We start from the raw sequence: 12990 nt of genomic DNA on the forward strand, positions 1-12990 counted from the left end.
AAGGCTAGAACTTAGAACCACACCCAAGTGCTGGAGTATCCTTACCAAACTCAATAAGTTTAGGCAAATCCCGATGCAAATTCCTACATTGTGAATTACGACAACATCACGAGCGTGGAGGGGGGAAGGGACATTGCATACCTAGGAAGGCCGAGGCCCCAACCAATAGCTAGGTATGCAGTGTCCCCCTCGGAGAAGCTCTTAGCTAGGTATGGAGTTACCCCCTTGCATGGAGTTACCCCCTTGCATAAGATGTTGAATATAGGGGAATAGCCAGTTAGCCCATCCAACAAACGCTTGATAATGACACCTCAGCACGCACGGTGAAGCTGCTGGTGGAAAACTGGCAAAGGGATGTGTGGGTCGCACACTGTGCACATAACACTTTCCATTCCTTCAGGTGAATTCGTTCTTTCCAGACGCGTTACGGTGGCAGCGGATCTGGAATGCTTTTATTCTGTCGTATGGTCGCATTACGGAGCCAGTAAGGTCCATTGGGTTGCAAACAGCTGCATTCATCCATTGGATTGGGCGACGTAAAAAAATCGTTCTTTTCGATTGCTTTAACACTCGAGTAACATGCTTCCCAATGCTGGTGTGTAATTGGCGCGTTGTGTCAGAGTTATCTGCATTGGGTTGTCGATACTCGCGCGTTGTATCAGAGTGATCCGCATGGCGTAATCTGGTATTTGGGTGCGCAGATTGCCTCTGTTTCGGCTCTGTCTCTGTTACTCTGTTTCCGATTGCCGTCTCACTGCTCGATCATCTGGGTGGACAGATTTTCTCTGTCTCGGCTCTTTCTCTGTCACTCTGTTTCGGATTATGACTGCCAATCCATTTGGGTAAGCTGAATTTCTCTGTTTCGGCTTTGTCTTTGTTACTCTTTCCGGATGATCATCACTGCCTGGCCATTTGGGTAGACCAGCTTTCCCCTGTCGGTTTCAGGCCTGCAGGCTCTCTGGGCCGTTATCCTTTTTGCTATCAGAGAAGAGAGGTCTCTGTCGTGGTTGTTCGAGCCTGCTTCATCAGCCTCCCTCCAGCTCACTTTTCCACAGATTTTGTTCATCAAAATTGTTGTTTCAAGCCTTCCAGCCTGTAAGCTTGCTTCTAGGACACAATGTCCTTTGTTGTTCTGGGAGTGCCTGTGGCAGAATGCCTCTGCCTTCTGGCATGTGGGCCCTACATCTGCAAGAGGTGCTGCCATGCTGGCTACCAAGATAGCCAGGACTGGGACCATGCTACTTCTGATGATTTCGAGCCAGTCCCGAGGATATCCCGAGTCCTCCTGGCTGTCTACGAGGAGGACTTGAGCAATCCCCGGTGGCCACCTGCAGGTGGTTACAGGATGGACATTAACTGTGTTGTGAAAAGAGCGAGTTACGCAGAAAATCAAGGCAATGCTCCTCCATATCTAATTTATCTGGATCACAATGACAAAGATATTGTCTTCGCCATTCGTGGGTTGAATCTCAAGAAAGAGAAGGATTATGCTGTGCTGTTGAACAATAAGTTGGGAAAAGAATCTTTCGATGGGGGCTTTGTTCACCATGGCCTTCTGAAATCAGCCAAGTGGTTACTGAATCAGGAGGCAGAATTGTTGACCCGTTTAGTGTCAGAATACCCTTCATATACATTAACATTTGCTGGTCATTCCTTAGGTTCAGGTATTGCAGCCATGCTTACTATGCTTGTGGCAAAGGATCCCAGTATCATTGGTGGCATACCTCGGGAAAGGATTCGGTGTTATGCAGTTGCTCCTGCCCGGTGTATGTCTTTGAGCTTAGCGGTTCGCTATGCAGATATCATTCACTCTGTTATTTTGCAGGTACTCTTGATAATCATCTCAATGTGTTCATGTAGCCTTCTCAGAGTAATGCTCATTTTTTCTGTGGTCTGGTTTGCTTATCAGTTGAATCTCTGACCATGCAGGATGATTTTCTACCTCGTACAGCTACACCTTTAGAAGATATATTCAAGTGCATCTTCTGGTGAGGTATTTCTCTTTTTGAGTGGCTCAGTAGTCTCTTTGCAAATGTTTTAAAGGGGGTGAAAAGATTCGAGACATAGTTGTTTTAAATCAGATTCCTATAGAGCTTACATGATAGACAATTTTGTTTATCAGTCTAAACTTGCCGATGCACTTTGCTGCAAGGAAGAACTTTGATGTTTGCATAATTGATTTGTGTTTGCACATCTGAAGTAGGCTAATATTTGAAGAAAGATAAAAGTCTTGTTACACATGTCTACATTGAGCCAAATTTATATACATCTTGATTAACCCATGCAAATGTACATCGCATGTAAGTCATGCAGCTACACTTCTCTTGCATCGTCTGCAGATATAGATTACATACCATCCATATATTCCCTACACATCTTACAAATATATATCACATTCCAATGGACATTTCATGTATTTCATGCATGCCTCACAAATGTATTGTTTTAGAGCCATGGTAAAAGCTATACCATTTACAAACTAAACCATAGTGACTAGTAAACTTAATAGTGATCCCAATAGCAAAAATATTGTTAGCATTTAGTACTTGGAATGCAAACAAAGTACATTTGGGATCCAAGTATAACTAAGTTGTCCATCACTAGGAGAGTAGAGGTACAATCTCCCCCTTGAGTATCATGCAATATTTTGGGCATTCTATGTTTTGCTGACCAATGTTGACTCCAACTTTCAAGGCAAAGCACAACGTTGAGGATAATTTGCTAGGTCATCCTTCTCTATCCATTTGCATTGATAGGTGAAACAATCTTGAAATTTCACCAAGTAGTGCATGGAAACTTTACCTTTAACTTTACTTGTCTCAAAATCTGCAACAGGTTTTGAGCCATTTTTCTTACGATTAGCAAGATCCTAGAACTTTCAAATTGTTGCAAAAATGGTATATTTGCTATAATTTGAGTTTGTTTAGTCTTAAACATTGCATCTTGTCAATCAATCCCAATTACTTGTGTATCGAATATACTAGGAGCATTAGATGCATTAACAACCATTACTGCTTGTATATGGAGAATTATTCAATGTGTGTTATGGGGATGTGAAATTTTGAGATGGTTTAATCTTGCTAATAACATTTGATTATTAATCAAATGTGTAAGGTTGTTTAGCACATGTGATGCACATGATAGTTATTTCATGGTAACAGGCCAAGGATCTTAAGGATGTAGTGGGTGTTAAGGGAAAAAGTTATAATAAATTATGCTTGATAGGTACTAGGTGGCACTTGGTGTCAGATTTGGGCTTAGATCAATTTATTAGCGACTAATATTAGTGGTAACATTAAAGACTAGGCATTGATTAAATAATTAATGCTAGTCTAAGGATCAATAATTGCTCATGGATACTTGAAAGACAAATTGATTGGTGAAATTGAATTAATTTTTAGAATAAATATTTTAAAAATGAATTTAATAAGCTGGATAATGCTAAAAAATGAGATTAGAAGGCTATCACTTCGGTAAAACTTACCTATGCAAGTGGAAAAACGTTTTTAGGGATTGGAGGAAGTTTATTCTTGTCATTGTAAGAGAGGAGTGTGTTAGAGAGCAAGAAGAGGTTGCTGATGTGATTTGCAGCCATCAAAGATTAGTCCTATAGTATGTGACAACAGTTTGAAGCTCTCTAAGAGCACGTGATAGCAGCCTAAGATTCTTTTGTTTCAAATGACAATATGCAGGAGGGGGCAAGGGTCTTTTTGGTGGTCATAAGTTGTAGGTGACAGCTTCCATGGCTGTTTGAGCAAGGTAGCAATAGTTTTTCAGTATGTCTCGCAATGAAACTTTGAAATTTCTCTCTTATCTTTCAATCATCTCTCAAGTTATCGTAGTATTTTTTAGCAATTTGAGCCATCAGAGGAAGAGATTTTAGTCAATCTCTATTGTAAATCCTAATTTACAGAAAAAATTAGGGTTTTGATAGCCGCCTTAGGATGAGTGCCGAGAATTGAGGGCCTATGACTTGAATTCCAGTAGCTGAAATTGAGGAATTTGTCTTTTAAGGAGTAGGATGAAGGCCAATCCTTAAGCAAACTAAGGGGTAAATTGGTTTGGAGGCTTGTTGGTTAGTTTTGACAGCAAGAGGTACTTGGATTAATGGAGAAGATCAAAGAATCTCAATCGTATTCCTTTCATTTGCAATTTAAGATAAAGAAATACCACAAGGGGTGTCAATTTTGGGGCCAATAGGGTATACAATGTCCAAGATTATATGGTAAAGTGTGCATTTTAGTATTGTAAATTTGTTAATTAGTGTTTAATTAGGTTATTTACCACCCTATCCGAGAAGGAAGGCTGGTTTCAATGTGACTAGACATGGGATTTTGCATTTCACTTGCCATTTCTATATTTTACTCATATATTCCTAGCCATGTACCAAATACGTTCATGCCATGCATACCAAAAGAAGTAGCACCATGAGTGACCATAGCTAGAAAACTAGATCCATCTACAAATTATCTTCGATGACCCACATTTGGAAGCATACTTTGTTGTTCAAAAGGCATAGTATTTTCATTTTCAAGCTTCCCATGCATTTGCTATCCTTGTTCCAAAGCAAGCATTTGCATTTACTCATTTGGTTAGGTGCATTTACAGGCAATGCTGCATTCACCTTTAGCAATACATACTCTTTTAAAGCATTAAAAGGTGCTTTTTGCCTTTTACACTTGTTTTTCTTCCTTGGCACCAATATGAACTGAGCATTCAAATCCTTTTGTTCTAGCTGATTTCCATTATTATGATGCATTGAAGTTTCAACTTCATGGCCAAAATCAATATTTATAGTATGCTCTCCTTACTAAGAGCCCATTTTACAAGTGGGCAATGGATTGTTTTCATTGTCTTTTGATGTGGCATCACCACAATATGATTCTTTGCATTGCTTGAAGAAGATATGCTTGTTGGATTTTGTGACAGCCGATGCAATTTCATGTAGATTGCTTGTAGCTACTTAAGAGAGTTGATGTATCCTGGTGATGGAACGATGAAACTGGTCTTTCCTTTTAGAGGATGGAGGTGGAACCTTGAACAACATTGATTATGACAAGCAATACATTCATAAAAGAAATGATAAGTTGAAAGTTTTACACTTCACAACTTTGGGTTAGATTACCCTAAAGAAAATTGAGATGAGTCGACACTCGATTGGCACTAAAACATTAGTGCTCCCTTGGGGTATTTGCTTTCATGTTAATTTCAAAATCTTGTTGTACAACCGAGATTTGACTCGAATCCTTGGGAAGATGGCATGCCTTGCCTCAAACTCTAGAGATATGCTCTCAAGTTCCCAACTTTCTCTATTGATCAAGCCAATTCCCTTACAACGTTTGGAATATCTTAGTGTTCTTTATAACCAACATCCATAAAATCCAACTTGCTCCTTGATCCACAATCAGAAAAGCTCAAATTGAATCCCTTCCAACTACATGTAAATCAGGCCTCTTGTAGACCTCTAGAATCATACCCATTCTACTACACACCAAATTTATTTCCACAACCATGCATGCATGCATGCACACATACACAGCCACGCAAACCCTAATCCTTGCATGTTTCAGACTAAGATCAGCAAGTCCCGAATCAGCAACATATCAGGTTTAAATCCAAGGCTCAAATCTCCAATTTTTATTGCCAAATTGCACATGCATTTGACCAAGATGAGAGAGAAAAAGCATGAGAGAGAAATCTCTAATTTTCAGCTAATTCTCAAATTGCCCCTTGATTCCAAATTAATTTGATAGCCACAATCCTTCATGCATGGGTGAGATTTGCTGGTATGTATCCCAAGACAATTGATAAACCCTAATTTCTAGGTCTGTAATTGGCAAATTCAATGTTGAAATGCTTCAAATTTACTAATGAGGCTTCAATTGGTGTGTGTGTGGGGAGAGAGAGAGAGAGAGAGAGAGAGAGAGAGAGAGAGAGAGGAGATCTTTTTTTTACGAAAAAAAGAGGGAGATCTATTAATGTCCTATTATGGAAAAACAAAGATCTACTAACGTCCTTTGGTCACCAACATTGACCTACAGGATAAATCAGATAATTCATTACATTCCCCTTTAGGTTTTAGTGCCATGAAAGCACATAAAGGATTAATAGAATGTGATAAATTTTGAGCTCTTATAACTTATTAGGGCTTTAATTACAACATCCAGTTCCATCACAGATAGCTAGAGTCCACTAGAAGATACATTTACTTTTGGGAAAGTGGGGTGCTGGAGTATCTGATGACTGCCTTTCCTCCTCGAAACACTGCACAAATAGCAGTTGCATGCATAAGATTATGCAATAAATGTTGCTGGGTGTAGCTGATTAGGGGTTTTTAATTGTCTAATCCTCCAAAATCAGGTTCAGCACTGTCAATTTCTCCAAAATGTGCATCAGCTGCCCCAAAACCAATTTCCACAGCCTCCTCCAGCCTTGCATGGCCTAGAAACCATTTGAGAATGGGAGAGAGAGAGAGCTCAACATGGCAGATACACTTGTATGCAGCTTTGAATTGATCCAAACTTGATGCTTGGCAAATTCTAAAATTCTAATTATTATCCGGGCCTCCACATGCAAATTCAAGCTGAATAGCCCTATGGCCTTGCCCTCATTTTAAATAACATCAAATATTGCATAACCTCAATTATAAATCCTTAACCTTTTTGATCTTGAAATTGTTAAAACCTTTCACAAACCATAGTCAGAGACATTAAATGATTTAAATTCCTAACCCCCATGAAACCAAAAGTCATTTCCAAGGGTCTCTTCAATGTCCATGACCAAGGTTTGCTTAGGCATCCCATGGGCACGTCCAAAACAACTAACCAATGCCCCCCATTGCACAAGCTAACATTGTCTTGTCAATGTGACACACATTCAACTTAATTTCATGTTGGTACTTGTGTGGATTAGCCTTTCGATATAAGTCATCGCTGCTTTAGCACATTATTAGTGTTAATATCTCAATTACTAGTGTAAAAACAGTCCTTCCACAGCTTGTAGAAACAAATTGTCCATGTTTCTTACATGTGGATATGTTCTTTACATGTTTGGTTGGATGTTGCTAACTTTGCATTTGACACAGTGGCACAATAGGACTATTCAACAAGAAACAAGGGCTTTAAACTTAGAGGCCATGTGTGGATGGGGATTTGTAGCATCTTTGAACCTTAGAGGTCAGAAACTATTAAAGGTTGGAAAAGAAGGAAGAAAGGGCTTTCAAAATCTACTTGAGAGGCCTCACCATGTAGTATGCAAGTAGTTCTGCAAAAACGACGTGTCATTCACCCCAAACCAGAGTTTGCAGCACATCATGTAGCAATAAAGAAGATAAAGTACACTCGACATGTACCCAGAAACTTCTATACCTGGAATTGCAAAGGTTTAACGAGTAAAACTATCTGCTTTATGTATCTTCTATTCTTGACTACACACCATGGATACGTTCAATACTGCAGAAAGATCCAGACACTATACATGTATCTGCACATCACACTATTCAGAATTTCATTAGAGACTCTTTCTTTGAACGCTCATGTGCAAATTTCATCTTGTTGTTGGGCAGTCTACCATGCTTACTATGTAGCAGGTGCACAAAAGACATGTGCTTGTCTGAAGAGAAAATGCTACAAGATCCAAGAAGACTGTATACACCAGGCCGTGTGTATCATATCGTTGAGCGGAAGTTTTGTGGGTATGAATTACTTATCTAAACTTGTAAGGTTAGCTTATGTCAACATTGTTAAGGCTGCTTGACATAACGTGATACTTGTTGTGTCGTAATTTTGTGTAAGTAAAAGGCGGCTTACAATCCCACAGGTGTGGAAGGTACCCACCAGATGTACGGACCGCAGTTCCAGTTGAGGGCCGATTTGAACATGTGGTACTTTCATGTAATGCTACAAAAGATCATTCACTTGTCTGGATTGAAAGAGAGGCTTCAAAGGCACTTGAGGTACACCTTATTCATTCTGCTTTTCACATTTTGCACATGTTTTGTTATCTTTGTGGAGATTATCTGCAAGTCTACCAGTTGGGTAAGAGCTTTGAGCTTGGGTCAACAATGCTTGATGTACTTTTTCATCACGATGCTCTTTCTAGTTAGTTGAACTAGAATGTCCAGCATCGTTCTGCTACCTGTCAAATATTGAAGAGTTAATGTATCTTAAGTCTCTACTGCATGTGACCCAAGCAGCGAACATATTCTCATTGCTATGCATTGATGCAAACCTTGGAACTTACAGACTAGTACAGCCTCATTCCCTCCCATCCCTGAGGTTCTTGTTAAGGAGGGGGCTAATCTCTCAGCCCTAGGAAGTTCGCTCCCATAGATAATATAATTAATGCAGATTTTGGTGTCATGTGTATGATATTAGGCCTGAATGTAGAATGTCCTCTTTGCATCTATGTGCCTGCATTAAAAAACCATGCATCGTTCATCTCTCTAAGGGATTCTATTAGAGGCGTTCAGACTTTCCTATGTAAGATCTCAAAGGATTCAGGGCATTGATATCTGAGTGGTCTTCTTCCTTGTGTCAGACCAATTCTGAATCTTGTGTCGTGTGTGAAGATTCACACATCTAGCCTGCCTTGATTCTCATTGCTCATGGCAGAGGCTTACTTATCCAGGGTTAGGCATCTTCTAAGACTAGAAGTTGGGCAGTTGGTATCAATGGGCAATTCCCTAAGTTAGACCTTAGGGTCTGTTGTAGAAGAGGACTCTTTGTTCTCGGACTCTCATCCCAGGGTAGCTTGACATGTACACTTGAGTGGTGTGGGCTAGGCTAAATGGACAACTAAGGTCAAGAAAGGAAAGTTGACTGGCTTGCTTCTAAGAGTCTCTCATAGATCCATCCTCATTCTTGGAGGCGTGTAGTATACACTGATTTAGGAGGGAGTAATGATCTTTGTACACTGAGGGGTGAAATGGATAGTAGGTATTTGGTAGCAGGATATCTACTGCACATATGGAGAAGTTGTTCCAGTGGAACGGATTTCAGGCCATGGGGCAGCTGTATGACAGTACATGTAATTCCTACTTTGCCAGAGTTGCATGGACTGGGCAAGCATTGTTCCTGAAAAGCAGGGTGGATTTCCAGGTTCAAAACAAAGAGGTAGCCAGTTAAGCCCAATTCAAAAGGACAGTTTAGGCACTTACTAATCCAAAGGTGGTGGAATGAGAGCACTGTACCGGCTTGCTCAGAATTTGAGGCTGCTTTCACTTTTGCTATTGCAGTTGTTTCTTTCTTTTTTACCCCCAAGAGGAGAAAATCTATAGTGACCACCTTAAAATCCCTTCCTGAGGTAAAAATACAAAATTTGCGCTGTATAGGGCTCCTATAATAGATCAAGAGTCTAACACAAGGGCTGAGCGAACATCCAATCAGGCAGTCTGTAATGCCAGACCATATTTGACCTTAAATTGAGGAAGGTGCCAGAATTGCAAGAATGAAGAAAACATCTCCTCATGTGCTCAGAGTCACCCTGTAATCTTGTATGAAAACTTTGAGGATGCTGTCTCATGGCATGGAGCTCCCCATGCTTTGAGGCTGTCTTCAATCCTTGTGCTGTTGTCTGTTTGCACTAGATCCTTGACAGAAATTTTCATTAACATTCAATGTGGAGCTCTTTTCTCAATGATGTATGCGTTAAAGGTAGCAGTAAGGAAGGCTGTATCGAAGGTGCGATGGGGCATGGTGACCAATGTGATCAGATTAATTTGAGAGCTACTTGGATAGTATTTTGACAATGTTCCATGCTCTTATTTTCTGCAAAGTTGGTGATTGTCTTACCCTTCTCCTGGTACCAGCAGCATGAAGCACTAAACAGCAGAAAATGCTAGACCCTTTTCTTTAATGAATGGATTTTGTTAAAGGTTTTAAATCTTGTGATACAGAAATATACAAGTTTTTGTTTAGGTTACACCTCTTCTTGCTTGTTCAATTGGTACTTGGCTTAGTGAGGTTTGTCACAATGCAGTTGATGAAGGAGAAGCAATCCACAGAAGCCCCTTCAGAGCAAAAAATGAGCCGACTACAGACCTTCAAGGAAGAGCACAAAGCTGCGCTTCAGAAGGCAGAGTCACTGAATATACCCAACACAAGGTCTCATGATAATGTGTCTGATAAACTGGAAACTCAGCAAGAAGAGGAGGTTAATTGTACAAAAGAGCACAAAGCCATATCTGAGAAGGCACACTCATTAAATGCATCCAACACAAGGTCTCATGACGAAGAATCTCTCAGCAAGGAGGCTAACTGTACAGAAGATCCTAGCCATGGTATCCATAGTTGATTGTTCCAATCATGTATGGAAAGTTGTTCGGGTTCATGAAGAGGGAGATCAATGATAGAGCAATTTTTGGGACAATGGCAAATCGAGATATGTATAGATTCTTCAGGCTTTTTTTGGTGATTTTCACTACGTATGCTTTTCTTAGATAAACAAAACACACACACACACACATGCACGCGCGCGTGTGCATGCGCCTGCGCACACACATATAACAGTGGCTGCCCTAGTGGCAAACTACTTGTTTTGTCAAACCCAGCAGGCCCAAGTCTCAATCCTGTTTTTCTGCCTATTATTAAATGATTGTACAAGTGTAGGAATTGTACAACCATTCTCTTTGTCTCTCTTTCTGCCCTCTTCATGAAGAAAGTTTGAATGAATGAATTGAAATATTTACAAAGGGTCCTTTATGCCAATCAAGTACACTCAAAGGTAGAAAACAACACATGGAGCGGGCACAATTGAGGTGGTGTGGATGATTCCATCCATGGAGTAGGCATGTCTTTGAGGATCATGCAAGTCATAACCATGGAAGTAATATGTTGTAATAACAATCATCAAACGTGGCCCACATGACCATGGATACTAGAGGCTGAATAAAAATTAAAAGCATTGCATACTCGCCCAATGCACCAATGATCAGTCCAATGCAAAAAACGAAAGAGACGGATGCTGTGGTTGTAAAGTGGTTGTACATGGCATCTTACCCAAAACCCAAGAATGGATGATTGCATGTTGAAGTGTCACTGAACTTCATTCTTGGGAAATGAAGCCCCATATCTGTCTACTTAGAGGGATTGGCAGCTTTAAGTAGGCCCTTTGCTTGGTAGGATGATGGAAAAAACTTTCGCACCTTAGAATTCACCATGGTTGAATGTCAATTGCTTGCAATGGATTTCCTTGTTGAAAAATAGGCCACTAAAGTAAGGCATATGAGGATTTGGACCAAATGCCAATGAGTGTTAGTACTGAAATGGGTTTTGAACCCCTCTCCACCAAAGAAGGGTGGATATGGTATTTGTAGTTTAACTATGACATTAAAGCAAGGGTCATGGTTTTGCCCTTGTTTGTAACAAAGGTATGTTATTATTGGGGATCAATTGTGTGAACTTGACATAATTGTACAAAAAATAAATATTCTTGTTAGATGACATCTTTATATTTTGATGATATAATTGTGAATAATAAGGTTATATGTAAATAGATAGTGAGATAATCTTCAAGTCAATATGTATGGATTCAATATGTTCCATGGTGTCACTAAATTGGTCTCAATTTTCAATAGTTTCGTAGAATCTACGTTGTGTATTTGGATCGTACATTGATGAGATTTCAGATTACATACAAAGATGGGGTGGTATGGGAGCAAGATTGGATGGGGTATTAATAGCAGTTTTATTATATGTAGACGATATTGTGCTCATCTCAAATTCACTTGAGGGGTTACAATGACATCTAGATGCATTTCATGTGCTTTGTGAAGACAAAGGCCTCAAGGTTAATCTTGGAAAGACTAAAATTATGGTCTTTAACATCTTGGTAGCTTGGGTGACATGCTTAGATCATCACTTTATGTATGATGGTTAGTTTGTGTGGAAATGGTTAGACAATATGTATACCTTGGGGTCAGTTTCAAAGGGCCATAGTTTTCATGGAAGGAGACTTCAAAGGCGAGGCTTGCACAAGCATATGTAGCTTTGGGCACTCTAGAGCGACAATATGCGCACACACAGTTCCTTGAGCCTCATACCAAATTGTGACTCTTTGGCACTTCAGTTATGCCCACACTACTCTATGAAGTAGCCATTTGGGGCCCAAGCCTTTACCATACTAGACTAGTGCCTCTCATGGATTGTAGTTATGCCCACACTACTCTATGAAGCAGCCATTTGGGGCCCAAGCCTTTACAGGCGTCTCTCATGGAATGTAACGGATATGAAGCACAACATTATGATGGTTGGAAACATATGGAGAGATTGCCAGTCATGATGATAGTGCATATGATAAGGGCGAAAGCCTTAGTACCACGAGATCATTCAAGTGTAGATGCACTATATACTATGATATCCAAGGCTGCTACCATTGCCTCTTTAAGGAGGGCTTTGGACCATTGAGACCGGTGATGGACTATGAGGACCAGAGATGTTTGGGCCTTTTCTTATTGGAGCTCCAACGACACAGAGCAACATTGTTAGGGATTGGGAGGCAACCCTAGCCACATCCACCCTTTAGATAGCAATTACAAACTTTTTCAGTATAGTTGACCCCTCGGCCATTACCACATTAGACAACATCTCCTACTAACAGGTGCCATTGAGGGACATCATAAGGTGGCATCATGGTAGACAGAGCTACAACGTTATGTAGAGCACGACACCCTAGGGTATCTACTCGGCAACGTAGGTATTCTCATATGTGTCACATTCACATCGCGATTGCTCATTATAGACGAAGATTACCACGATGACTCACTCGGAGGTAGGTTGCAAAGTCTTGGTGGATTCCATACACTAAGAGGGAGATACTCTATACTCTTTTCAGTTTTTTAGTTTTCATATTTTTCATTTTCAGTTTCAATTTATCATGTAGACCTAGACATAATTATGTTTTCTTCTCCGATGAGAGATGATGATACCAATTGTATTAGTTATGGTTTCATAAGCCATTATAGCCTTTTAGAGACTTTAATAGATGTTTCTT

General features: G+C 40.1%; 1 protein-coding gene across 6 annotated transcripts; it reads left to right on the forward strand.

The window, feature by feature from the left end:
- The first annotated feature begins 398 nt into the window (after positions 1 to 398).
- LOC148038348 (uncharacterized) lies at positions 399 to 11328 on the forward strand. 6 transcript variants are annotated; one of them, XM_087670874.1, is made up of 7 exons: positions 399 to 693; positions 779 to 842; positions 946 to 1825; positions 1930 to 1988; positions 7565 to 7693; positions 7819 to 7954; positions 9979 to 11328. In XM_087670874.1, the coding sequence occupies exons 3-7, from the start codon at positions 1118 to 1120 to the stop codon at positions 10291 to 10293; spliced, it is 1347 nt and encodes a 448-aa protein (XP_087527000.1). In that variant the 5' UTR covers positions 399 to 693; positions 779 to 842; positions 946 to 1117; the 3' UTR covers positions 10294 to 11328. The 6 variants fall into 6 exon arrangements, with proteins under 6 accessions (XP_087527000.1, XP_087527009.1, XP_087526977.1 ...); XM_087670883.1 differs by having other exon boundaries at positions 399 to 685; XM_087670851.1 differs by having other exon boundaries at positions 399 to 842.
- Positions 11329 to 12990: the final 1662 nt, after the last annotated feature.

Source organism: Lygodium microphyllum, chromosome 3 (genome assembly GCF_053477565.2).
Source record: "Lygodium microphyllum isolate KBCC chromosome 3, Lygodium_microphyllum_v1.1.10, whole genome shotgun sequence".
Classification (NCBI taxonomy): Eukaryota; Viridiplantae; Streptophyta; class Polypodiopsida; order Schizaeales; family Lygodiaceae; genus Lygodium; species Lygodium microphyllum.

Excerpts from the sequence above, each read along its gene's own strand:
- LOC148038348 (XM_087670843.1), top strand. The coding sequence starts at position 1,118 with ATGTCCTTTGTTGTTCTGGGAGTGCCTGTGGCAGAATGCCTCTGCCTT. Across the intron at positions 1,989-7,564 it reads ATATTCAAGTGCATCTTCTG|TCTACCATGCTTACTATGTA; the intron begins GTGAGGTATTTC and ends GTTGTTGGGCAG. Across the intron at positions 7,955-9,978 it reads AGGCTTCAAAGGCACTTGAG|TTGATGAAGGAGAAGCAATC; the intron begins GTACACCTTATT and ends GTCACAATGCAG.